The 25,893-nt window shown below is 38.9% G+C and overlaps 1 protein-coding gene across 8 annotated transcripts in view; it reads right to left on the reverse strand.

Annotated features, from left to right (window-relative positions):
• The window catches only part of FAM204A (family with sequence similarity 204 member A), a 32,514-nt gene extending 19,454 nt beyond the window's left edge, over positions 1-13,060 (reverse strand). Inside the window, exons 1-6 of one of the 8 annotated variants that reach the window (XM_023729991.1) lie at positions 13,007-13,060; positions 10,930-10,991; positions 8,094-8,335; positions 7,437-7,524; positions 7,266-7,296; positions 6,985-7,084 (exon numbers count right to left, since the gene is read on the reverse strand). In XM_023729991.1, coding sequence (XP_023585759.1) covers positions 6,985-7,084; positions 7,266-7,296; positions 7,437-7,524; positions 8,094-8,327 — 453 coding nt within the window. In that variant the 5' untranslated portion in view covers positions 8,328-8,335; positions 10,930-10,991; positions 13,007-13,060. The other 7 variants (XM_023729994.1, XM_023729996.1, XM_023729995.1 and 4 more) reach the window with 7 other exon arrangements.
• Between the last annotated feature and the right edge of the window lie 12,833 nt (positions 13,061-25,893).

A 25,893-nucleotide genomic window follows, 5' to 3' on the forward strand; every position in this document is an offset into this window, starting at 1 on the left:
TGTAGGCCCTGTAGCACCCTCCCATGCCCAGTCCCTAACTGTTTTCCACTGCTGTCACTGCGCTTTATGTCTCTCTCCAGTCCTTCCTGATCTGACTCACTTCAGTAAGGTGTATCTCCCTCTTGAGTTCTACGCTCAACGACAGAAACTGTGTATTACTACTCTTGTGTACACCAGCAGCTAGCCCAGTTCCTTGCACACAGGAGGCACCCACTCAGCCTGTGTTACTAAGTTAATACCTACAGTGCAGTAATCCGTATTTGCATGAATAATGAAAGGGTCCCATCCAAACTGGGAACATTTATTACACATCCACTGCTTTGAGGCCTTCCAAAGAGAATGTCACACCAGTAACAGTGCGACAATAACACTCCTGTAGTTAAAAGTCACATTTTTATTGCACTTATTTATACAGAAATTAAGGAGCCCTGGTGGCGCAATGGTAAAAGTGGTCAGCTGCTAAAGGAAGGTTGAAGCTTTGAACCCATCAGCTGCTCTACAGGAGAAAGGACATGGAGATCCGCTCCTGTAAAGATTTCAGCCTAGAAAACCCTAGGGGGCAAGCCTACTCTGTCCTATAGAGTTGCTGTGAGTCCAAATCAGCTCAACGACACACAACGATATATAAAGCAATCCCTAGAAGAAACACTACTGGAGGGCATGGAGAGTATCTTCACCATCTTAGGCTCCCAGAGGCTGGCACAGTTCCTACACTTGGAACTTTATTATTATTACTGTATTGGAAATAACACTGTTTTATCTAAGCAACACTAACACAATGGCCTCTCCTTCCTGCGCAGAATATTAGGTATCTCCTCAAATGCCCCTGAGATACAAGAAAACAAAACACTAATACTACACTTCAATTTTCCCAGCACTACAAATTCTGGCCAGGGTAGCCTGATACCTCAACCCAGACCTTAACCTCCTCCAATCTCTCATCACAGTGACCTGGTCACTAATAGCATCCACTCTTGAGCCTGTCCTGCTTATTCCACACAGCAGCTCTGTTCCCCCCACCCCCACACCCCCTCCAATTACCTAGGCTTCCTGGGATGATGTAAGACCCGGGTGCTGCATTCCCTTACTCCAAGACCTAGAATGAACAGCGAGTGAAAAGGGGCCCATTCCTATTTTGTCACCAATGCCCACTGGTCTGTTGACCTGCATGTTGAGTTATTTTGCTATATCAACTTGCTAATTCTCCTTGGTTCCCTGGAACCACAGCTTAAAGTTAGTATCAGAAAGGGGAAAACAAGAACATTCTCCTCTTCTAGAAACTTACATAAACTGCTACACTTACAGATAGAATTTTCACTTAAAAATAAATCGGCTAAAATTGCCGCTCTCTCTCTCTTTACCATCAACCGACTCTCATTACCCCAGCCACTCAGAGCAGCCTCTGAGGGAGATGGTGTGGCATAGCAGAAAGAGCACTGGACTAGAAGTCAGGAGATACGGTCACAGCTCCGGGTAAAGGAAGTACTTAACTCATAAAACTCAGCTTCTTCCAGGAAAATAAGGGAATTGGCTTGGATGACCAAAATTCCCTTCTAGAAATAAAATCCTAGAATTCTATTTACAAGTTTTAAAAGATGTCAACAAAGTGTACTGCCAAATGTAACAGCTTCATTTTTTCTTCTTTTGGCAATTTATTTAAGTAAAAAATAACAGTCCCTTTTGGCTCTGAAAACCTTCTGGTTCTATGTGTACACCCAAACTTCCTGCTTCTATAAGATATTAACATGCCAAATTTATTTAAAATGCTTGTTATCAGTAAGAGCATTCTTATGTAAAACATTTCCATCACTTTAAGATCTTAAGTTAATAGCAGTTTACAAAGAGCAGGCCAGTGAGGTCTGAGCTGGGTTCAAATTCCAGTTCCTTCACTTATTAGTAGCCAAGCAACCCTGGGTGAGTTCCTAAACCTCTATGGGTTACAGTTATCTCACCTGTAAAATGGCAGTAATACCACATACTTTGCATAGTTATGGTAACAGTCAAAACTAATAGATGTAATGTACCTAGGACAGTGTTTAGAATATAACAGCTATTTAATAAATAATAGCTATTCATATTATTATCTAAATTATCTAGTTATCTATTATCTAAATAAAAGGATACCATTAATACAAAAAGAAGACTTATCTCTCTGTGGCTACAGACCTCCCCTTAGTTCTTGAAGGGCTCAGACCCAAGTGCAAAAACCAAGAAATTCAACTTCGGGCCAGGAAGTAATCTCATGAAATAAGATTTGACTATTAAGACTTTTTTAGAAGTTTTATATTGGACACCAGAGTATTCTTCACTTGAATTATCCAAGACGTGTTTCACACCACAGCCAAGCGGCAGGGGACACAGGTGCTGCCACTTTACAAACAGCTACTCCAAATGGCCTTCATGTGCTTCTAAGCAGCCTTTTGGCCAGAATAAACATTTAACTTAGGAAATATCTCAATGCAGACAAACGAAGTTAGAGATGGCAATTTGGCCACAGCTGGGAAAATTCATCTAAGGCCAGTATTTAACAGGTTCTCATGAGGCAACAAGTAACCTTTAACTAACAAAGTTTTGCTCCAGATGTCAAAGGCTCCACTACAAATATCTACATTATTTATGGGAACTAAACCTGTTGCCGTCGAGTCGATTCAGACTCATAGCGACTCTATAGGACAAAGTAGAACTGCCCCATAGGGTGTCCAAGGAGCACCTGGTGAACTCAAACTGCTGACCTTTTGGTTAACAGCCGAGCTCTTAACCACTGCGCCACCAGGGCTCCTTAGGGTATGAGATTTAACATTACAGACTAATCATCCATATGTGCATATGTAGACTATCTTTTAATGTGAATAAAGCTTTTTACATCAAACTGCACCACAATATATTTCTACAGAAATTTCATCATTAAATATTTATTTATTCCAATAACACATTTTTAAAACTTAGTACAAATGAATCCTCCAATGTCACTGGCCATACTGTCACTAGACCTAAATACCTAAAATAAAAATAGGTAATCTCTCCATAAAGAAGAGGGGGAAAAAACTAAGAATATAATGTTGATGGCCTTACACATATGCCACACCCACTTAGATTACTGAGGCGGGTTAAGTAAAGCGTAAATTGGGCTACTAATGCGGAAAGATTTAGATGTGGGACCAAATGACCTGGATTTAAAGTCTCATTTCACTCCTTACCTGCTCTGTTTTTCTGAGGCAAATCATGCCATGCTTTCAGTTTCTTCATCTATATTATGAGAATAATACTGGCCCTACCTACCCTACTACAGGGATTACAGGAAAATGCTCTGTAATGGATACCAGGGGAACATCATGGTACAAGCCATTCCCCCGCCCCCAACTCCCTTCCCTGGCCTTCTACCGCCAATCAGAGTAGCCAGACTTTCATCATATCTATGTACTGGAGTTCCATATAACATTCTTTTTGGAGAAAGCATTTTGATGAAAACATAAATTTGTAAAAAGCTAAATTATATACTAACAGTTTCCTTTTAAAACAACTAAAAAAAATCAAAGACATTGCACAATTACTCTAAAAATTATTAAAAGCACTTCAGATTTTTCATGGCAAAAGGTATCCATTATGTATACATAAAATCCCATAATGACTGCTGACTAATCAAACTGATTCGTTAAAGAATATTTCAGACAATTATAGTGAAATCTAAAGAAATTCCCACACAGATTCAAAATAATTATGTTGTGATTATAGAATTATTAGTAAGTCCCAGAACTGCTGCCAGAAACACAATGACAGCTATATTTAATACAGAGAACATTTGAATACAGCTTTGGATACTGGAAAGATTACATTTAAAAAACACGAGCCTCTCTGTATTGTCTGGGAAGCAGGTGACAGCAGTGCTGTACGTACACATCCTTGGTTAAGCCAACAGTTTAGTTGGCAGTGCTCCAAGGGGAAAAAAAGAAAAGACCGCACGATAGACACAAGATTAAGAAGTTTGTTTTGTTTCACCGTTCTTGAGGGTTGAGTGAACACAGAATGAAAAGGCTCTATGACATATGGTAACAGATCAGCCTCTGCTCAGAGAAATAAAATAATGGGCTGGAAATCCAAACTGCGGCCCAGATCTTCATGATCCCCTCTAGACATCCTGAGCAGCAGCTACCATCGCTGGACTTACACTGACTCCTAGCCTTTATCTTGGTTTCTCCAGTGTGAACATTCATTAAAGTGATTTACTCTGTTGGACTGATGGTAGAGACTTCCGCACCACAACACTCTGCATGTCAGCAGAAGGGGTGCCATGTAAAACCGTCACCCAAAACCAGAGAATGAGCGTAAGCCTGCTGGCATACAATTATGCTAAACTACCAAGAAAATATGAAATAATTTGACTTCACTAAATCCTTCCTTTCCTGAGCTTATTTATACAATATTAAGTGCTGGCAAAATCCTGGGCAGATATAAGATTGTTATGATTACAGATTTATAATCAGTTTCCTTGTTTAGAAGATGGTCATAACTTTCTTAGTCAGATTCCATTTACACAGGGGAATGTCTACCATTTAAGAAAATCCAAACATATGAAACAGATCAATTGTGGGTGATTACAAAAGGACTTACAGCAGGGGTCTCATTTTCAAAATGGCATTTGACTTTTTTTTTTCCTAGAACACATCTAATGGATAATGTGAAACACAACACCAGTTCCTAAAACTGAGTTGTTCAAAGGATTTTCTTTGGAGTTTAAACATTTGCACAAAGAATCTTAGTATCCTTTATTAAAGTTACCTCACACAAATTACAAATTCAAGACAATGTATAAGAGTTAGCCATACCCGGCCAGTATCAAGAAGGTACAATTTCATAGACGTAGGGTAATAATAACACTCTAAAAAAAAAAAAGATGGTTAAAAAAAAAAAAAAAAAAAAAACACTTGCTAAATTTCTGCTTTTTACAATGGTTAAAAAGTTAATTTCATGTCTTCAGCTTCACTGAGAAACAACTTAAGACAGTCCAAAGTCAACATGGTTTCGAGAAAACATAACAAACGATGTAAATAATTTGATCATAATAAGATCAAAGACCACCTAAAGTAAAACTTTAAAAAATATTTCCTAGCAGAACCGAGATTTACCCATTCATTCCCTCCAAAGAACAATCTAGTCAGGGGTTGGGACTCTACAGCAGGTCTGCCAGAGACGACACACGGACTGCTGCCATCACCACGATCGTCTTCCCTGACGCTTCAGAACAGACGCGGTTTAGTCAAAAGCAGCCCCCGTCACAGGGGCCCTCCCCTCAGCCCACCAGAATAACAAGGGTCAAGAGCAGGGCAACTACACTTTAAAATGGTGACCAGTCCCTTCTGCAGTGATGCTAGAGAACAGAGAATGGTGTAGTAAAGCCTGGGTTTTACCAGTGATCTCTCTTTGTAAGAAACTTAGCATTTCTGAGCCACTTGAACATTGTAAACCTGAGATTGCTCAGAGGCAGTATTTAGCTGTGGTAGAAAGCAATCCTAGAACCAAGTCCCCAGTGTCCTAGGAACTATTTTTGGATGACAAGGATTCTTTGCAAAGTTGGAATCAAAAGATTCACAGGAAAAATTGTGTGACCGCTCCTTAATGTGTGCTCCCTGAATGACACACTACACCCAACAATGGGTTTTAAATCAGAGGTTTTTCTCAAGCAAATACTAACCAGAAAATGGCAGAGGTGTCTAAGTACACACAGTAGTCTACAGCATGATCCATGAAGGCAGCATCGTTGGTCTACATGTCTAAAGGACTGACCTACGATACTACATACTTGGGCTTCTAATTTCTGACAAACAGCCCCCTGCGCCTCTAGCAGTACAACTCAGCACTTGATTTTCACGCTCCTAGAATTGGTCAATATTCTCCTAACGTGAATGTCACTCATTCATCCAAGCAACTACTAAGTATTAAGATCACCTACACAGTGACCACTCCTAAATGTGTATCTCAAGCCCGGACCTCCCCTCCCAGCTCCTGACTCCTATTACCTACAGTCTTCTCTTGCTTGTTCCAAACTAAACTCTGGAGAGCCCCGACTCAAAATCTTTTCCCCTCCGAAGGACCACTATTCACACCACTGCTTAAGGCAAAACCTTGAATGGCTCTCTCCTTCCTCACCCCAAAGACCCTCCCCACGACCCCACAAGAACCCCAGAGGCAAATACTGTCGATCCTCCTTCTCCAGAATACTCCAAACCCGTCCACTTTTCTCCATCTTTAGCAACGTGACTCTTGTTCAAGCCACCATCACCTCCTGTCTAGAAGAGCTCTTAACTTCTCTGTTCTCATCTAGTTCTGACGCCCTGAAATCCAACCTCCATGTAAGAGCCAGGACAATCATTTTCAACATAAATTAGTTCATGTCACTCCCTTGAATTAAAAGTGCTTTAGTGACGTTCCTTTGCACTGTGAATAGAATCCAAATTCCTCGCTATGCTCTTTGAGGAGCTACACAGTTTGGTCCCTGCCTGCCTGCCTCTCTAATCGTATTTTGGGTCACCCTCCTACTCGCTGACTCCATTCCAGCCATGCTGCCCTTCTCTCAGCTATTTGAATGTCCCCGAATGACTCCCCCACTGGGATCTTTGCCCACGTGACTGTCTCTGCACTGGCGCTCTTTCTGTAGATCTTCAGGTCTCAGAGAAACAGTACCTTCCAACGAAGGCCTTCCCTGACTAGCCAGGCTACAGTGCAGCCCTTATTATAATTTTCTTCACAACATCCTTTTCTTTTCCTTCTCAATGGTTTTTAATTGATTTGTAACACATATTTACTTGTGACATCTACCACTTACCTCCATCTTGTTCATAAATAAATTAGTATTCAGCAGCCAGTTTAGCACATAGTAGGCATTTTAACTTTTTACTGAAATTAACTAATGAGGACAAGCACCTAAGGCAAGCCTACTCACAAACATATCCCACTGGCTAATACAATATGCAGTTAAAAAGAACTTACCTTGTCAATTTTTTTCTTTTTTACAGGGGGGTCAAACCTATCATTGACTCCAAAATACTCAGTAAGCTCCTTCCACTGGGTTTCATTTGAGGATTGTTCACTGCAAGTAGACAATACTTTTATGTAAAATATGCTCATTTTTATTTTTACTGTTTTTAATTGGCTACTACAATTATATTACAACTAGGTCTTATGTTTGCACAGTTTCAGAGATATATGGCTCATTTGTACAAATTCTACAATACTGCCTGGTATCGGTAAATATTTTAAATTCTACCTACCTACAAGATGTCTCTTCATTCTTCAATTTACCTGAAAAGAAATCACAAACTGTTAACACCTATGTATTCAATTGCTATTTCAAAATTATGTTTTTAAAAAATTACTGAACTCAATTAAGTCAAATTTAAACGTGAGCACTACTGACAATTAAACAGAATTAAAATAAACACCTTTCCTGGAGCGGTTTCTTTTTTTCCTCCTGAATCCTGAGGTTGAGGTTTTCTGTTCAGAATGTTTTTTATGCAATTCTTGAAATTTCTATATAAAAGTGGGGGGGGGGAAGGAAAAGCAAATACATTTTGAAGCAAGGCATGTATTTTAAAAATAAACTTGCTAGGTATTAAAAATAATTATGTTCTAACATTTACAAAGATTATCAATTTAATAAAAGTAGTTCGGTTCCTCTTGAGATACTCTATTCTCTGAGGCTCTCGCAACCTGTGTTTTTACTTTCGTTTCTTTCAAAGGAGTAAGTCGTGATCACCTGAGAATGAAATTCAATGATTCATGCTGATAAACAAGGGATAAAATTAAGTCAGAAACTCCTCATGTATCATGTTAGGCAAAGGAGCTGTTTTTTTTTTCCCCTTCCCTCTGTTATGAAAACAAAGCTAAAATGAAAGCAATTACCTAAGTGGCCAATGGTTTGACCATAGATCCCCAGAACAGTGAAAGTATTACTCTGAGTGAATCTTCTCCACCTATTATCTCCCAAGAACACATACGTTCTGACCATGGTGCGTGTGCACGCATGCACACGCGCGCACGCACACATGCACTCACATAGATGCATAGGCTTTGGTATGAACACGCTAGAGAAGACCTACATTCCACATATGTAAGGAAATTCCGGAAGGGCACTCTTCATATGCATTTACATTTGCCTCTGTTTCAGTTTTTTGTCCATCTGTCGGGAAATCTGAAATTTCTGTATTTCTAGTCATCTGATCTTCTTTAGCTTCCTGGAAGTGAAGTCTGGAGTTTTCTGATGTGGCTTCATCTTCAGAATTCAACTCAACATCACTTTCATTGAGTCCAGGAGGCAGCAGCCCACTCCACATATTTTCTTCTATAGGGAAAAACATGAATTTAGACATACAAAGTAGCCACAGAAAGAATTTTAAAAACATTAAATGACACCTCAGGAGCCTAATAATTATACTACCTGGGAACAGTCCATCTAAAATTTTTTTTAATCTAAAAATATGCCAATATTGAAAAATGAATGTTATGCCATTAATAAAAATACTTCTTCTGTTCTGAGAACTAGGGGCAGGAGGGCAGTAACTGGCTCCAATATGACTTTACCATAATCTACCTTTGGGCTCATTCTCCATTTCAGGACTTAACGATAATAACAAATTTCAGACTTAGATTTCTTAGCATAATTGGGGTTCTATATCTGAAACCAGTTTCCCTCTCCATGGCATCTTTCTTTCATTCCAAAACATTCGCCTGTCCACTGTGTGCTAGGCACGCTTTTTTAAAATTTTATTTAGTTGTTGTTGAGAATATACACAGCAAAACATAACACCAATTCAAGTTTCTACATGTCCCATTTAGTGACACTGATGACATTCCTGAAGTTGTGCAACCATTCGCACACTCCTTTTCCAGGTTGTTCCTCCCTCATTAGCATAAACTTACTGCCCTCTAAGGTTCGTATCTAATCTTTCAAGTTGCTGTTGTCAATTTGATCCCATATACAGAGTTCTTAAAAGAGCACAATGCTCAAGGCAGACATTTTCTTACTAGTTAAGCTAAACTACTGTCTGGTTTTAAGAAGACTTGAGGGGATATTTTAGCTTTAAGGTTTAAAGATTATTTCAGGACGATAGTTTCCGGGGTTCATCCAATCTTCATGGCTCCAGGAAGTCTGGAGTCCATAAGAATTTGAAAATCTGTTCAGTATTTTCCCGTTTTTGATCAGGGTTCTTCTATAGAATCTTTGATCAAAATGTTCAGTAACAGTAGCCAAGCACCATCCAGTTCTTCTGGTCTCCTGGCAAAGTTGTTCATGGAGGCATTCAGCCACACATTCCATATCCTCCTTCTATTCCTGACTCTCCTTCTTCCTCTGTTGCTCCAGGTATGCTAGGTACTCTTCAAGACACTGGGAACAGTAGTGAACAAAGCAGGCAAAATTCCCAAACCTCATGGTGATGATATTCTACACACATGGCAGGTTCTGTCTATCAGCAACCAAAGCTCTCTCAGCCAGGACTTCTGTGTTGATTGTCCGTGAAAGGAATGTGCCTCTCAGATGGTCAGGGGCACAGATGTCCCTATACTTCTGCTTCCGCATCTCTGTGTGCTCTGGGTGCCCAAATGTGCCTCGCCCAAGGGAGCAGTCTCAGGCACCCTGGAGAGAGTATGCCTTTCCTCATTAGCCCTCAGGCAGTTAACCATTTTAGATTAATTTTCAACTTTCTCAGAATTATCTATTTCTAGCTCTGTCACCAATGTGGCATTAAGTTGTCTTAGTGCTGACATTTACCTGCTACAATAATCTCTCATGTATACACAGCAGAAAGAAAAATTAAAATAACTTTTAAAAAATACGAATTCAGCTCCAAATCCACAAACAAGGCAAAATTCAAATAAGGTATGTTTTTGAACTCAGTTCTTGAAAACCTTTAAAGTGATGTGCATCCTTCTGTGATGTAAAAAATAACAAAACAAAAAACCACTGGCAACACGGTGGCCACTGCTGAACACGAAAGAATGCTGCCACTCACTCTGGACCCGGACCCTGCGGCGTGGAGTTGCCCATGTGAGAAGCAGCTCAACTGTAAATCAGCCAATGTGGAGTGGCTGCTTGCTGAGTTTTGCTTTGAGGCTCATATTTGAAAACACTATCTATTTACAGCATATACATCTCACTGATAGGTTTTCTAATTGGTCTGTATCAGACCTCTTATTATCCCTGTTTTGGCTGCTCTGGAGGATGATTCTTTATTTTTTTGAAGTACTTCCTGCTCCATGCCTTTCAAACTGCATTCCTTTATTTTAAAGCAGATATTCCCAAATTCCCTTTAAATGTAGTAAAAATTCACTCAGCCATTCTTGAGAGATGTCGTATACCAGAGAAACAGAAACTTAATCTTTTAATGTAGATTATAGCCAGGTATTAATTCACAGGCCTTTATTTTTTAGTTTGTAATCCAAATAATTTTTCATTTAATCATTTTGACCCCAAGAGAGATGTAAATGATTGAGAATCCCTTTTTCTCTCTATGGTTTTAAATATCACCTTCTCCTTCATTTTATACCCCTCCTATCTCTAGAGTTAAGATTTATTCTATTCCACAATTATTCTACAAAAAGCATTCCATGTGCACTACACAGAACACATGTTTAGTCCCGGACTGACAAAATTTACTATGAACTGAAAACATTTATGTACTTTCCTAGTCTGAATGGCTGGGTTTTCTTTTGCACTTGAAAACCAACCATAGTCACTATTTAGCACACATGGGCAGCCAGCAACGCATCAAGGAGAACATGACACAGTTCAGCAGTTCCTAATCTAAGGTTTTTACAAAGTTTTATGAAGACAGTAATGGAGATCTCTAAGCTAATTTCAATATTCAAAAAGCCCAACATATTTTCTTTTTCCTCCCAATGAGATGGTATGGTCCACCTTTTGGTGAGGAGACTTACTTTTGGTAAAGCAATATTCTTCACCTCATGTTCATCAGAGGCTCTGATTGGTAGTTATAGGCCTGCTTTTTGATAAGAAAAAAATGAATGAATGTAGTTTAGTAGACACAATCTTTCAAAATATAGTATCAATGAAAATATCAAATTATAATAAAAGGGGTCTTAGTTGTGAAAAGATTGGGAATACGGTCATGAAAGTCAGAAGACTGGTTTGTAGTCCTGAGCAACATGATTGTGGCAAGCCACTGCACTTCTCCAGGTCTCCATTCTTAAGGTATAAAATGAAGGGTTTGATTAGATGATCTCTGAGATGTTGCAGCTCTAAAATGTTTCTTTATGGATCTTAATGTTACATGTGCCCCAAATGCCCAGTTATCTCACTCCTTGCTGCAGCCACTCCTCCTTGTCTGGTCTCAGACAATACTGACTAAACCTAAGAACCCCACTAGATAAGGTTTCTCTCCTCTACTTAGCAGCCACAGTCAAGATGGCTAGTTTTTGGTGGGACTTTGCACTTTAGATCCTGTTTGATGCTCTGGAGAAAGGGAAGGGAAGGAAACTCCCAATTACGACAGAAGGCAGAAGAAATAAAACAGGCATACACACAATATGACAGGCAGTGTATACCATTAATCCTCACAATGACCCTTCCAGGCAGGAATTACTTCTATACCTTTTTTACAGATGAAGTGGCCTAATGTGTTCTGATTTGCTTATTTTATAAAAATAGAACCCTATGGGTTTAAATTATAAACTTTCAGAGGGCAGAGTTGGTTTCTGCTTTTTTGTTTGCTTGTTTTTTAAGGTCAGTATATTCTTTGAGACAAAGGTTTGAGAGTGGGTCTGAAGAACGACCCTTGCCTGTAATTCTACACCTATTGAAGTCTGGTTAAAAAGAGCATTTTTCTCACCATGTAAGTACAAAGAGCTATGTATGATGCTACACTAAATCACATACATCAAAGTCACATCCAGAGATTCGAGTGATAATGTCATATTTTCTGGAAGACCAACCAGCTGCTCATAAACAAAACCCAGAAGATATAACGTGAACAGCTGTCTTATTTCCCATATGCTGTATTTAATTTGAAGTAATCACAGAAATCTGAATCTTGTCAGATCTGATTATAACCTTACTTGCACCATAATCATAAACCCACCAACCTGAAGATCATGTTAAATAATGTTACACAATAATCAGTTTCTGTGACTTAGAACTACTTAATTAAAACGTTTTTAAGCATGTATCACCAACCCTAACGCAATCGTTCTATTTACTCTTATGAAACAGATGTGCTTGCTTTTCTCAAAGAGGTACACAAAGTACAACTGAATAACACGGCCTCACTTCAGATTTAACTTACCAGTCTGATTATTCAGATAAACTATTTAGCAGGATTTTGCATGTATGATTACGTTTTAATTACGGAGAGCGCTCACTTTTTGTTTAGTCAAGGCCTGGACAAGTGGGGACAAACATTTCCCTAGACCCAAGACCCCGCACTGAAAGATTTACAATTAACCAGTAGCATGCCGCTGTGAGAATACTTACAAGATTCAAGACTGCAAAGGGGTGGCTCTAGTAAGGTATACCTTTTCCTGCTTGGCTGCACAACCCGGAATTCTGCAGATTCTCTGGCAGCAATGTCACACTTCAACCCCCAAACGGGAGGAATCCCCTAATCCCCGGGGACAGGACTAAGCGCCGCAGATTCGGGTGTAGGATGTCTAGCCTGTTGACATTTCCAATAACTGTAGCTGTTTCTGGGATACAGCAATTGTAACCATGAGCGTGTTCTCCGCAACGAGAGCCTCCTCACCCTCTCGCACTGTGGCTGGGGTGGGACAGAAACCCTCTCCCACTAATAGACTGGGAAGGCGCGGCGGCGCCCCTTCCGAGACCAGCGCCACCGACGCCCCCGTGGGCTCCCGTGCGCCCCGGCTAGCGACTCTTCTCGCCCGCTCCGGGGCAGTTCAGCCGAGAAGCTCCCTCGCTTGCCCGCAGAGGACCCTCCCGCACCGATCACACCGGAGCCGAAGCCATCCCGGAACTAACCTCTCAATAAGCCGTACTCACCGGTCAGGAAGCATCGGCCCGGCCGCCATGTTAAGGCACCATCAACATACCGCCTTCTCATTGGCTCTGACCTCTCAGCCAATGGGTGGGGGCCGTTTTGGCCGTAGGGTCGCCATGGCAACCGGCCTAGCTCAGCTTCTAAAGGGGAGTAAAGAAATGGTTTGTTTCTTTCTTTTTTCTCTCTCTTATTTTTTTCCCTTTCTTCTGAACGTTTTTGAAGACTTTAATTCTTCTCCCTTCTCTGCCCTACGCCTGTGCGTCTGAGTGAAGAAAGTGCTGATTTAGACATTGAATTGAGTTCATTCCACAAGGAGGAAGAATCGCTGGAGACGCGCTCTAGGCACTTCTGGAAACGTTTTCATTCATTCATGTTCCCTTTCTCTCTTCTTTTGTTTTCTTCCTTTTCTCACTTATTTAGTGAGCGCCCGCTCTGTACCAGGCCCGTGCCAACCTCGGTCTAGCAAAAAACATTCCTGACTCCTGCTCGCGTGGAGTTTAATGTCTGTTCATGAGTGCAAGCTGCTTCCCTGACCAACTGTGCGGCCTTGCCCAAAGGTTTATTGAGCTCCTTTTCCGTGCCAGGCACTGTTTTAGGCCCTGGGGAGGAGGAGGGAGAGCACAGGAAACAAGCAGGGAAAAAGCAAACCAGGAAAAAGCGCTGTGAAGAAAATACAAAATAGAGTGATGTGATAGTGATCGGAGGTGGGGCTATTTTAGAAATGCTTCTGTTTTCTTGAATAGTCGTTTTTGTAATAATAAGAATACCTACCTATCTTCTCGGGAGGAAGATGTGGCAGTCTGCCTCCATAAAAATTACAGCCTTGGAAACCCTATGGGGCAGTTCTACTCTGTCCTATATGAGTCGGAATTGACTTGATGGCAGTGGGCACTATCTTCTAGTGTTATGACAATTACGTAAGAAAACGCGCAGAGGGGAAGTGGATTGCGGCTTAGGGAGGAAATAATGTAAGCATGTTTAAGAACTATCTTTTTTTTTTTTAAATTTTTTTTATTGTACTTTAGATGAAGGTTTACAGAACAAATAATTTCTCATTAAACAGCCGGTACACATATTGTTTTATGATATTGGTTAACAACCCCATGACATGTCCACAGTCTCCCTTCTCGACCTTGGAGGACCTTTTTTTTTTTTGGTGAAAATATACATAGCCAAAGTTACACCATTTGAAAAATTTCTACATGTACAATTCAGTGACATGGATTACATTCTTCCAGTTGGGCTGCTATTTTCACTATCCTTTTCCAAATTATTCCATCACCATTATTTAAGAACTATCTTGATTGTTTCTACGTATGTTCCATCAAAGGATGCTCATTATTGAGTGTATATAAATATGCAAGGGGTAGAAAGGGGAATATGAGTACTCCAAACACAAACTCCAGATTTTATATAAAGGGTTTTGGGAAAGGGCTGCCTTTAAAACATGTATTTTAAAATAAGTTTCCTCAATGTTAATTTGAGAATTCTCAAATATCTGATTGTTTACTCTATGACATTATTGGATTCCTATAATAAAAGTATATAGATCAGACTTTTCTTCTGTCTGTGGTTATTGGACTTTTTCTGTCTCTATTATTGTTTTGCCAGTTTTGGGGGAAACATCAGGCATTTGATTTATTTTAATAAATTTGCCTTCCCTTCAGCAAATTCCTACCCTGGAAATCTGCCAGACCATGCATTTTGTGAATGAAATACTTGTATCTGTGAGATTTCTATGAAACAGCATTGTTGAATGCCTTTTATTAAATCATAGTGAAATGCCTGATGCAGCTAGTGAATTGGGTGCTTGAATCTTGAATTGTGTTGCATCTGGCACGAATTTCAAACATGTAAGTTACATTTAAACTCTCATATTTAAAAAAAAACAAAGCAGTTTTTCTTTGCCAAGAAATATTATACTTTATGAATAGTTTTCCCTTGTATTTAATATTTTTTCTTAGTGTAGAGATTACAAGCCATATCTGTGGTATAAAAGATTAATTGTGGACTTCTTTTTGGTGGCTGCTAAATCTCTGATTAATGAAAAAATTTTCCAAATAAAATGAAATCCCTTAAATAATTCTCAGTTGGAGAAAGTGAATACAACTCTGTTGAAAATATGATAAATATACTTCTTGCTGAAACTGAGAAAGAATGATTAATTTCCTTCTGTAGTAAAATGCTTCTTTTTCTGCATTGAAGAAATAGTGGTTTAGTGACACAAAAGAACAGAAAACAGTTCTGAATTTCAGAAGTTAAATCTTCATGACTAAGGAATGATAATTTCTCTATCTGGATTTTTTTTTTAACTTGAAAACTGAAGCATCTATATAAAATGTTAACCTAGAAATACGTTGAACAGCTAACACTAGGACATCAGCAAGACTTGATATTTGAGGAGACAAAATTTCTGTCGTATAGGATGTTGTCAAAGAAAGTACTTTTTCTTTATTGGTCACGTCTAGCCCTTTCAAGTCGAATAGGTTGCACAAAGGGAGACAAAAGAGGATGGTTTATTGACTACTCCTGTGTGTTTTGTACTTTGCATCTATGTATCTTACTCAGTCCTGTGAAGGAGCTCTCATGGGGCAGTGGTTAAGCCGTCAGTCGTTAACTGAAAGGTCAGCTTTTGAACCGACCAGCTACTCTTCGGGAGAAAGATGCGGCAGTCTGCTTCCATAAAAATTGCAGCCTGGGAAACCGTATGGGGCAGTTCTACTCTGTTCTGTAGGGTCACTATGAGTTGGAATCGACTTGATGGCAATGGTTTTCTTTTTCTTTTTTTTCGGGGGGAGGTATAATCCTATGCAGTTGTTGTTGCTGGCTGCCTTCGAGTCGATTCCAACACATAGCAACCCCATGTGTCAGAGTAGAACTGCCCCATAGGGTTTTTCTTGGCTGTAATCTTTATGGAACAGATTGCCAGGTCTTTCTCACGAGGAGCCATGCGTGGGTTCGAACCGCCAACTTTTTGGTTAGCAGCCAACTGCTGCATCCACGGAGCTCCTTAATCCTATGCGGTAGTTATTTTTTACAGATAAGGAAACTGAGGCTTCAAAAATGTAAGAAACTTGCCTGATGTAATGCAGCTGGTACAATGCAGAACCAGGGTGGAGTAGTTTCGCTGGACTCGAAAGTGCGTGTACTTCTCTTTGTCACAGACTGCCTCTTTTAAGGGGAGGTTCCTGAGAAAACGCGGCTCAGGTCAGTCAAGAAACACAAACATCATTACTATCCGGGGGTGCACATTACTGGTGGGAGCACATGAGAAGAGAGGCTTCAAACCTCCAAGACTATCACCCTTTAAACTATGTACTGAAACCACACCTGAAGGTCACCTTTCAGCTAAATAACAGATTGTCACATAAAATAGTCACCCGAGAGTACAGTGCTCCTTTAAAAAATCATCTCTATGAGATCAAATGGTCAACGTTTACCCAAAAGCAAAGATGAGAATGTAAGGGGGGCAGGGAAGCCAGATTAATGGAAACGGGACAACCAGAATGGAAATAATGAGTATGTTGACATATTGTGAAAAACGTAACCAATATCACTGAATAATATGTATGTTGTTGTTGTGGTTGTTAGGTGCCATCTAGTCGGTTTCAACTCATGGCAACCCTATGTACAACAGAACGAAATACTATCCAGTCCTCTGCCATCCTCACAATTGTTGCTGTGTTTGAGCCCATTGTTGCAGCCACTATGTCAATCCATCTCATTGAGAGTCTTCGTCTTTTTCACTGACCCTTTACCAAGCATGATGTCCTTCTCCAAGGACTGACCCCTCCTGATAACATGCCCAAAGTACTTAAGGTGAAGTCTTGCCATCCTCGCTTCTAAGGAACATTCTGGCTGTACTTTCTTCCAAGACACATTTGTTCATTCTTCTGGCAATCCATAGTATATTCAATATTCTTTGCCAACACCGTAATTCAAAGGCATCAATTCTTCTCCAGTCTTCCTTATTCATTGTTGTTTTTGCACACATATGAGGAGGTTGAAAATACCACAGCTTGGGTCAGGTGCACTTTAGTCCTCAAAGTGACATCTTTGCTTTTTAATACTTTCAAGAGGTCTTTTGTAGCAGATTTGTCCAATGCAATATGTCATTTGATTTCTTGACTGCTGCTTCCAAGGGTGTTGATTGTGGGTCCAAGTAAAATGAAATCCTTTACAACTTCAATATTTTCTCCATTTATGATGATGTTGCTAGCTGTATAGAAGTTGTTAAATAGGAACCTAATTTACTGTGTAGAGGAAACCCTGGTGGTGTAGTGGTTAAGAGCTACCGCTGCTGACCAAAAAGTCGACAGCTTGAGTCCACCAGGCGCCCGCTGGAAACTCTACGAGGCAGTTCTACTCTGTCCTGTAGGGTCACTATGAGTCGGAATCAACTTGACGGCAACAGGTTTGGTTGGTTGGTTGTTTTTTTAATATACTGTGTAAATTTTCACCAAAAACACAGTAAAATGTTATAATTAATTTTTAAAGAAGAAAAGAGGCTTCAGAGTAAAATATCTCTTCTCTCTCTTTCCTTGTTAGTACCTAGTGAGTGATCAAATTCCATCAGCGGCATCCTCTTCGATCATTTCTGGTTTGCTACATTGATGTCTATGTTAATTCTCCTTTTCTTAATATCTTCATCTTCCAAAACACCCCACGGCCTGATTAATCTAAATGAAGACACATGTGTAAAGCTTTTCACACAGAGCCTGGCATGTAGTCAGTTCTCAATAATATTAGTTTCCTTTCCTCACACATAAAAACTAAGGACTACACAAATATTAACAGATATCAATCTGTCAACATCTACATGGCCTTACTAAGAGCCCAGTGCTCAGCACTGTGCAGGGTTATGGAGGATACAAAGCAAATACATGAGCTGGCCTGTTCTGTCAAAAAGTATGTAGTCTAATTGAGACAGGGAAAATGGTTGTAAAAGATGTATTTGACACCATAAGCACTAAGATTGTGAAGTCCGTGATGTAAGTAAGAAGTGTAGAATTCCTAGGAATGGAAAAGTAAGCTAGATGGAATTTTCTTTTTCCAGTTGCCTTCCAGTCAGTTCCGACTCATGGTGTGTCAGAGTAGAACTGTGTGCTCCGTAGGGTTTTCACTGGCTGATTTTTCGAAGTAGATTGCCAGGCCTTTCTTCCAAGGCCCCTCTAGGTGAATTCAAACCTCCAACCTTTCTGTTAGCATCTGAGTACATTAACTGTTTGCACCGCCCAGGGACTCCTACATGGAATTTGCTGTTAATTACCAATGAATTGACTTCGACCATGGGTTGGTCTCCCCCAGTCAACTGTAAGTTCCTTTGAAGGCACAGGGCTTGATGCGTAGTAGGTATTTAGTAAATGTGGGGTGATCTGTTCCACAAACTGATTTGTTTGTTCTTCTGGCAGTTCACTGTACGTTCAATATTCTTTGCTGACACCACAATTCAAATCTGTGATTTTTTCTTCAATCTGTTTTCATTGTCCAGCTTTCACAAGTGGATCAGGAAATTTCCAGCTGAGGTCAAACAAGGCTGGTTCAATAGTCCCTAATTCAGTATTTGCAGGGACTTAAAGAATCTAATTACCCGGAATAATTAGAATTAACTGTACATCATCTAGAAACCCTGGTGGCATAGTGGTTAAGAGCTCCGGCTGCTAACCAAACGGTCGGCAGTTGGAACCCAGCAGGCGCTCCTTGGAAACTCTGTGGGGCTGTTCTACTCTGTCCTATAGGGTCACTGTGAGTCGGAATCGACTTAATGGCAATGGGTTTTTTGGTACATCATCCGGAAACCTCTTTTCCAGTTTTGGCTCAGTGACTTGTTCGCCATCATCTTTTTTTGTGACCCAAACGCCACTACCCACCACACTAATCGCGACTGCCAAGCACAAGGTGGTGATGGGCTCACGAAGAAAAAGAAAGGTGTAAGTTTTAGAGTGAAATAACAAATTAAGGAATTTGCATCTCACCTTGAATGAGTCCAGAAGGGCCCTTCAAAACCTCTCCCAAAGTTTCCAGCCATTCCCTCCTTCTAATCTAAGTTTGTTCTTTTCTCACTCATCAACATTCTAAATAAAGGAACATAATTTCTTATTCAAATTTTAGTATTTATTTTGTTTGGTTTTAATTCATTGTGGCAATATCTTCTATGACCTGGGAACCTAATTTGAATATTTACAAGTCTGTCTAATGCAATACCTATTCTGAATTTCCTATAACTATTTAGAAATGACTGCTTGAAACCATGCGTTTGCTAAGTTGAGCAACCATTCTGAATAATCTACCTCACACAATTTTACCCTTACGTTCTGTCTTTGAAATTTTTTTTTCAAATTGTTTTGTATCTGAAACTTTGGATAAGTTTACTTACCATTTAATTTCAGTTAAGAAAAGCACCCTCTGTTATTACGGTCTAGAATTCCAAACCTTTTCTCTGTTCTTTTATTTTATGGCTTTTTTTTTGTTTTTTTTTTTTTTTTTTTTTGGTTGATGTCCTTTATCAAGTACAGAAAGTCCACTTTAATTCCTAGATTGCTGAGAGTTTTATCAGTAATAAATATTGAATTTTGTCAAATGCTTTTTCTGAATTCACTGAGACTATCATATAATTTTTCTTCTTTAGTTGTTTGATATGGTTCAAAATATTTTCCAATTTTCGTTGTAACTTCCTCTTTTGTCCATGGATCTTCTAGAAGTATATCATATAATTTCTAGGTATTCAGGATTTTTCCCAGATATTTTTCTGTTACTTATTTCTATTTTAATTCCATTGTGGTCAGAAAATATACTTTGTATGATTCAATTCTTATACATTTTTTCAGGTTTACTCAATGACCCAGAATATAATCTACCTTAGTGAATGTTCCAGGTACACTTGAGAACAGTGTGGATTTTGTTGTTGTTGTGTGGATTATTCTATAAATGTCAGTTAGATCAAGTTGGTTGATAATGGTGTTTGGATTTTCGTACAGATTTTATGTCTACTTGTTCTGTTTATTACTGAAAGAGATATGTTGAAGTCTCCAACTGTTATTCTGAATTTGTCTACTTCTCCTTTCATTTATATCAGTTTTTGCTTCCAGTATTTTGAAGCTATGTTTCTTGGTAGGTATACATTTAGGATTTTTATGACTTATTTGTGAATTGATCTCTTTGTCACTATGTAATAGTCATCTTTATCCTTGGTAATATTCCTTGTTCTGAAGTCTACATTGTCTGTTGTTAATATAGCTACTCCAATTTTCTTTTGATTAGTATTTGCATGGCATGTCTTTTTCCATTGACTCTTAACATATCTATACATTTACATTTAAAGTGAGTTTCTTGTAGATAATACATACTTGTGTCCTGCTTTTTTTTTTTTTTTTGCTCTAACAATCTTTGTCTTTTAATTTCTGTATCTGGAGCATTTACATTTAATATAATTATAGACATGGTCATACAAATCTACAGTCTTGCTAGTTTTTGTCTATTTGTTCCTTCTTTTCTTTGTTCCTTCCTCTCCCCTAAGTATTTTTGTCAGGATTTGTCTGGGTCAAAATGAAAATAATCCTGGAAGTGAAAACACATTAAGCTCTATTAACTGCATGCCCTGCATTGTGACTAGTGATAAGCTGATTTCCTGGGGGGGTGGGGGGAGAAGGGAGTGGCTTATGGAGAGGAAGGAGGGCTAGCAGGCCACAAGGTACCTGAAGAGAAGGGACAAAGCTGAGTGAGAGGGGGAAGGGAGGAGAACCTTCTGAGAATGATTGAGGCACAGAAAACAAACATTGCCTACTTCTTATTTTTTCTAGGTTTGGTCTTACTAGGAACCAAACTCATATCTGAGTTTCATAAATGGAGATGAGGCAATCAGGTAAACACACGGTGTTCCAGAGAAGATCATGAATTAAAGTACTTCTGGTTTTTATTCACCGAAGAACACATAGCACTTTACGTGAGATTAGAGGTTAAGAGCTGTTGTTTTATTCTGCCAAATATTAACTCAGCTAATTGTAGCCTTCCCAATCTATCATTCATGTAATCATTTCAAATTTTAAAAAGACTTACTAAATTTTTCCTCTAAGTTGATGTTCTTCCCATACTATATATCACATGTGATTTGCCACCCAAACTGCATGGGTTTGTAATGCTATGAGTAACCCTCTGGCAAAGAGGGAAGTGCAAAGAGAGTGGGAAAGGGCTGAGGTTGTGTCATAATCATACTGTATCCGGGTATGATAGTCAGCGAAGTTCATCTGTGGGTATTTTTTGACTGTGGACTGAAAAATCTCATTCCTGAGAAGCTGTTTTGACTTTTTAAGCAGAGGATACTATAAAAGGTAGACTATTATAGACTCTCCTGAAGCAAATTGTTTGCCTTATGTAAACAGCCTGCTCGAGGTAATAAATAATTAAAGAACCTCAAAATAAAATAATATATGAAGCTCAAAATTCCTTACTAAAAAGGTTTCCAAAGAATTACTTTTGGAAATGAGCTGTCTTTAAAGAGAAATGCTAAAAACTTACCAAGTGCCCTAAGTTCCAAAGTCTAAGTGACAATTAAAGGCAAGAATTAAAATGGAGAGCACTTTGTTCTAGGAGTCAGAAAGACCTGGATACTAGTTCTTTTCTCTCAGGCAAATTACTTAACCTTCTGGACCTTAGATGTTCTCATCTATGAAACAAGAATAACAGCACCTGCTCTGCCTGCATCCCTGGTGGTGTGATAATCAAATGCAGAGGCGATGATGAAAGTGAAGCATCACCCATACCACTAAGACCTTCCAAGTGTACAAGGTATGATGCAGGCCAGCACAAGGACCCAGCCTTCTGACAGTACCTCCCGTCATTGTGCCTTGCTGTAACATTTATGAGATGTAGAAGGTGGTAATTATAGAGAATGTATTAGTGTGAAAAGTATGACAAGAACGGATTCAAATATTCTGTTGAGGAAAGAGGAGAGAAAGGAGCAACGGGCTCAGTACCTGAAACTCGAGGAACCACTCAAATTTAAGGGAAGATAGAAACAACATCCTTAAAATGGGTTAAGTCAGAGACTTAGGGGACAAATAGGGCAGACTCCATGTCCCAGAACCTCTGATTGGAATGTATTCAAGAGGGACATGATAAGACTGGTGATTTTGTTGCCATATTAAGACAGAATGTAAGTAGAAAACTAGTCTGTAAAAATAGCTAACAGATGCTAGAAGTGACATCACTGGGTGGCGGGCCTATTGATGGGAACACATGTGACTTTTATTGATTTATTTTTGTTTGTTTCTCTACATTTTCTAACTCTTCCATAATGAGAATGTTTTATTTCTGCAATAAAAATATTATTTACTATCTTTCCTATAGTGTAAAAAGTAAATACAGCTTTTACATTTCCTAATCTACGTGAAACACTAGGCTATTTTCTTCAGTTACGGGGCACATTATCTTACAGGTGACTTCATTTAGCACAGACAGTGTGCTCTTGATCATCAGCAAGTGTTTATGGTAACAAGTCCTTCCACTCTCACTTGGTAGTTAGACTGCCCCACTACTGGACTTGGGCCTGCTCTGCTAGGGATGGGATTGGTTGCGGAAAGGGGTGTGGCACAAGTAACCCTTAAGGAATACAGGCCACTGAGCTAATGAAGTGCCCCAAGGAAAGAAAGTCTTACCTATCAGCTATGAATTCTCTCCCCCCACACCACAGACCTGAGGGCACATGACCTGGGAATGTGCATCCAAAGATAATACTACCTTCAGAGAACTCTACTTATAGGTAAGTAACTCTCCTTTATAGGAGGTATCTTTGTGTGGCAGGCTGTTTATGGGAGCAATTTGAATTGAACTTTAAATGAAAAAGGCATATCTCTGTAAGTGGTAATAATTTTAGTCATCTCGCTGTGGCTAGGGGTTGTGGAATTCATTAGCACAGATTAACATATAAAGTGGGTGAGATATCTAATAGCAAACGGAGAGGTTTAGGGGCCTTAATTCATCACTGAATGAACAGCGTGTACAGTATTAGGGACTATGAAATTTTTAATTTACACAAAGTGTCCAAGAATATAGGGAATAAATTTAAACCCAAAACAGATAATGGAGCTGTGCCCTGCCTGGCTGGCAAGTTGAATTGTTTTTACACTGAGTGAAGAAAGCTAATTATCCCAAGCACAAGGAGACTGCTAAAAATAATAAGATTATAAGGAATAATTTGCTGATATAATTACAACAAAATTGGGTACACACAATCGTCAGATACATGTATTGCTTGACCTGGGTGAGAAAGTGAAATAAATCCTTTTTCTATAGCCTTCGTAAATTTGTTTTTATCATCTCCAAGTGGTGTTTGCCCAGGCAGCACAATTTGCATGTGTAATGTGGCTGTACAAATTGACAACAAGTAAATTATTCAAGGAAATAGGCTGGTCTCGGGTCTGAACTATCTCGCAAAGCCTATTCATTTTGAAGAATCACTGAGACGTGAAGCTCATACATCAACCTTTTTCTGACAATCCTCAGACTTATTGTCTCCTAAAATGTCATTATGACTATTATTTATGAAGCTAATTCATTTATTAATATATATTTAACTCTGACTTGTCATGCACCTTAGCAGACATTCTGTGCACTGCATATTTTTGAATAGATGAAAGGCTTTTACATGCTTTAATGATTACTGTAAGCTGCTATAGATTTATAGAATGCAGCTTTATTATCTACTTGCATTAATACCTTTTTATAACTTTTTTTTTTTTTTTTTTTTGCTTAAGGCCTTCAAATATAAATGGCAAATGACATATTCAAAAGATTGTATGGAATAAGATTTTTCTGAGAGTTTGTTGAATTTTAGAACGAGATGGGTTATCTGTCAGTTAAGGCCTAATTCACCTAAAAATGATGGGTATATAGCAATTATGTTGAATTTTCCCGCAAAATATAGGCTGTAGTTTTTCAAGAAAAAGGAAAAGATGCATGATTCATTGAGCTCTTCCCTCGTGGAACAGCAGCTCACCCTTTTTCTGTGCTGAGGTTGAGCAACCCTACCCAAGGAAGCTGAAGTTTAGGTATTCATTGTACATTGGGCCTTGCACCGTGCCCTTTACATCGCTGTAGTTAATCAGTACATACGTGTTGAATGAATGAGTGAGTAGATGAATGACCTCAGGGTTTTCTGATAATGCTATGAATAAAACCAGTAGACCCATGTACCTACCCCAAATATTATTCTACATATTTCCGCTTCTTGTTTTAGCACTTCTGATCTCTAGGGAATGTCTTGTGACTCCCACTATGAGTTAGACATAAGCCACATGTATATGCCATCAAAATACACAAAACCTGCTATTTTTATAGCCTGCAAAGGAATATATCAACACTGGACATGTATTGCTACTTCTGGTTGTCACTGCATGAAGTCTGCTTACTTGCATCCTCCACTATTAATGACTGTGACTGTGTGTGTGTGTGTGTGTGTTGGTGAGGGAGAAGGAGCTGAAGAATGAAAAGGCAGAATGACACAGTTGCCTGAGATACTCTGCTTTGTGAGTGTGTTACGTGCTACCTATTTAAATATCCACCATTTTCTAATTTAACATTTTGTATTTGTGCAGTCATGGATATAGAACTCTTATAGTACCCACCGAAAGGCAGCATGAGCAACCATAATATTACTGTATTTATCAACTATGGATTTGATATCATTGCAAACCCAATGCTCCATTGTAAAGATAAAAATTGTAAGGAGCTGAAAAAATAAAATGCCATTACCTGAGTATTGTATTGAACATGTTGGTTTTAATAATGTCATAAAATCACCAACATTTTTAGATAACTAAAATTTGTTTTAAAAAACACTGCTTAGTCTACAGAGACAGGATGTGTAGATCAGTGGTTGCTGGGGGCTGGTGGGATGAAGAGAATAGGGAGTGACTGTTAATGGGTGCAGGATTTCTTTTTGGGGGGAACAAAAATGTTTTAAAATTAGATAGTGGTGATGGTTGCACACCTCTGTGAATATACTAAAACCACCGAAAAATGCACTTTAAATGGGCAAACTATATGGTATGTGAATTATGTCTCAATAAAGATGCTTAAAAAACACCGCTTGATATATGCCAAAATTAAATATTTTAATGTATGTAACCAATACCATGAACAATGAGTAGTAGTATAAGAAAATAACTACTTAATCCAGCTTATGGGAAAAAGATTAACATATAAAATAAGTAATCTCTCTGCAAAAGTATGGGAAAGAGGCCTCCTCCTAAAAATTCAGCCTTCATCCAGAGTGGTATTTATCTTGCAGGAGTAAAAAGTCCCTGCATCTCAAACACTGCTTTAAGCTACCAAATACAGTCAAGCAAAATCTTTAGTAAAAGTGTAGGAAGATACTACTTTTCATTTGTAATTCTTATAGAAGTCCAGCAAAGCATCAAGAACCTATTTTTAAAGTAATTTTCTTACATTAAGCAGTGTCTCACAAGATTTTATTATATATGAAAGCAAACCACACACATACATACAACATGTCATTCTAACTGCATAACCCTGGCAGGGAAGGCTGATGACATTTTTATTAGCAATATTAATCACATGCTTAAAGGGAAAAATGTCTCACTTTTCCACGAACCATAATATTTACCTATTTACACCTTTTACAATTTCAGTAACTTCAACTTAGAACCCTTTACCCCCATAACCTCCAAAGAACAAGTAAAATGAAAATTAATAAATGCTCCCTCATGTGCTATGAACCATTAATTGGACAGACTAAAAAGCTGGTGCCTAATAGGAAACATGCCTTCGGCAGAAACGTGAAAGGCATCTGTGATGCTCGTGATTTAATGATAAAAAATGTGCAGTCAATTTTCAATGAAGTTGAGACCTATAACCCAGGAATATTTTAACT

Source organism: Trichechus manatus, unplaced genomic scaffold (genome assembly GCF_000243295.1).
Source record: "Trichechus manatus latirostris isolate Lorelei unplaced genomic scaffold, TriManLat1.0 scaffold00031, whole genome shotgun sequence".
Taxonomy (NCBI): Eukaryota; Metazoa; Chordata; class Mammalia; order Sirenia; family Trichechidae; genus Trichechus; species Trichechus manatus.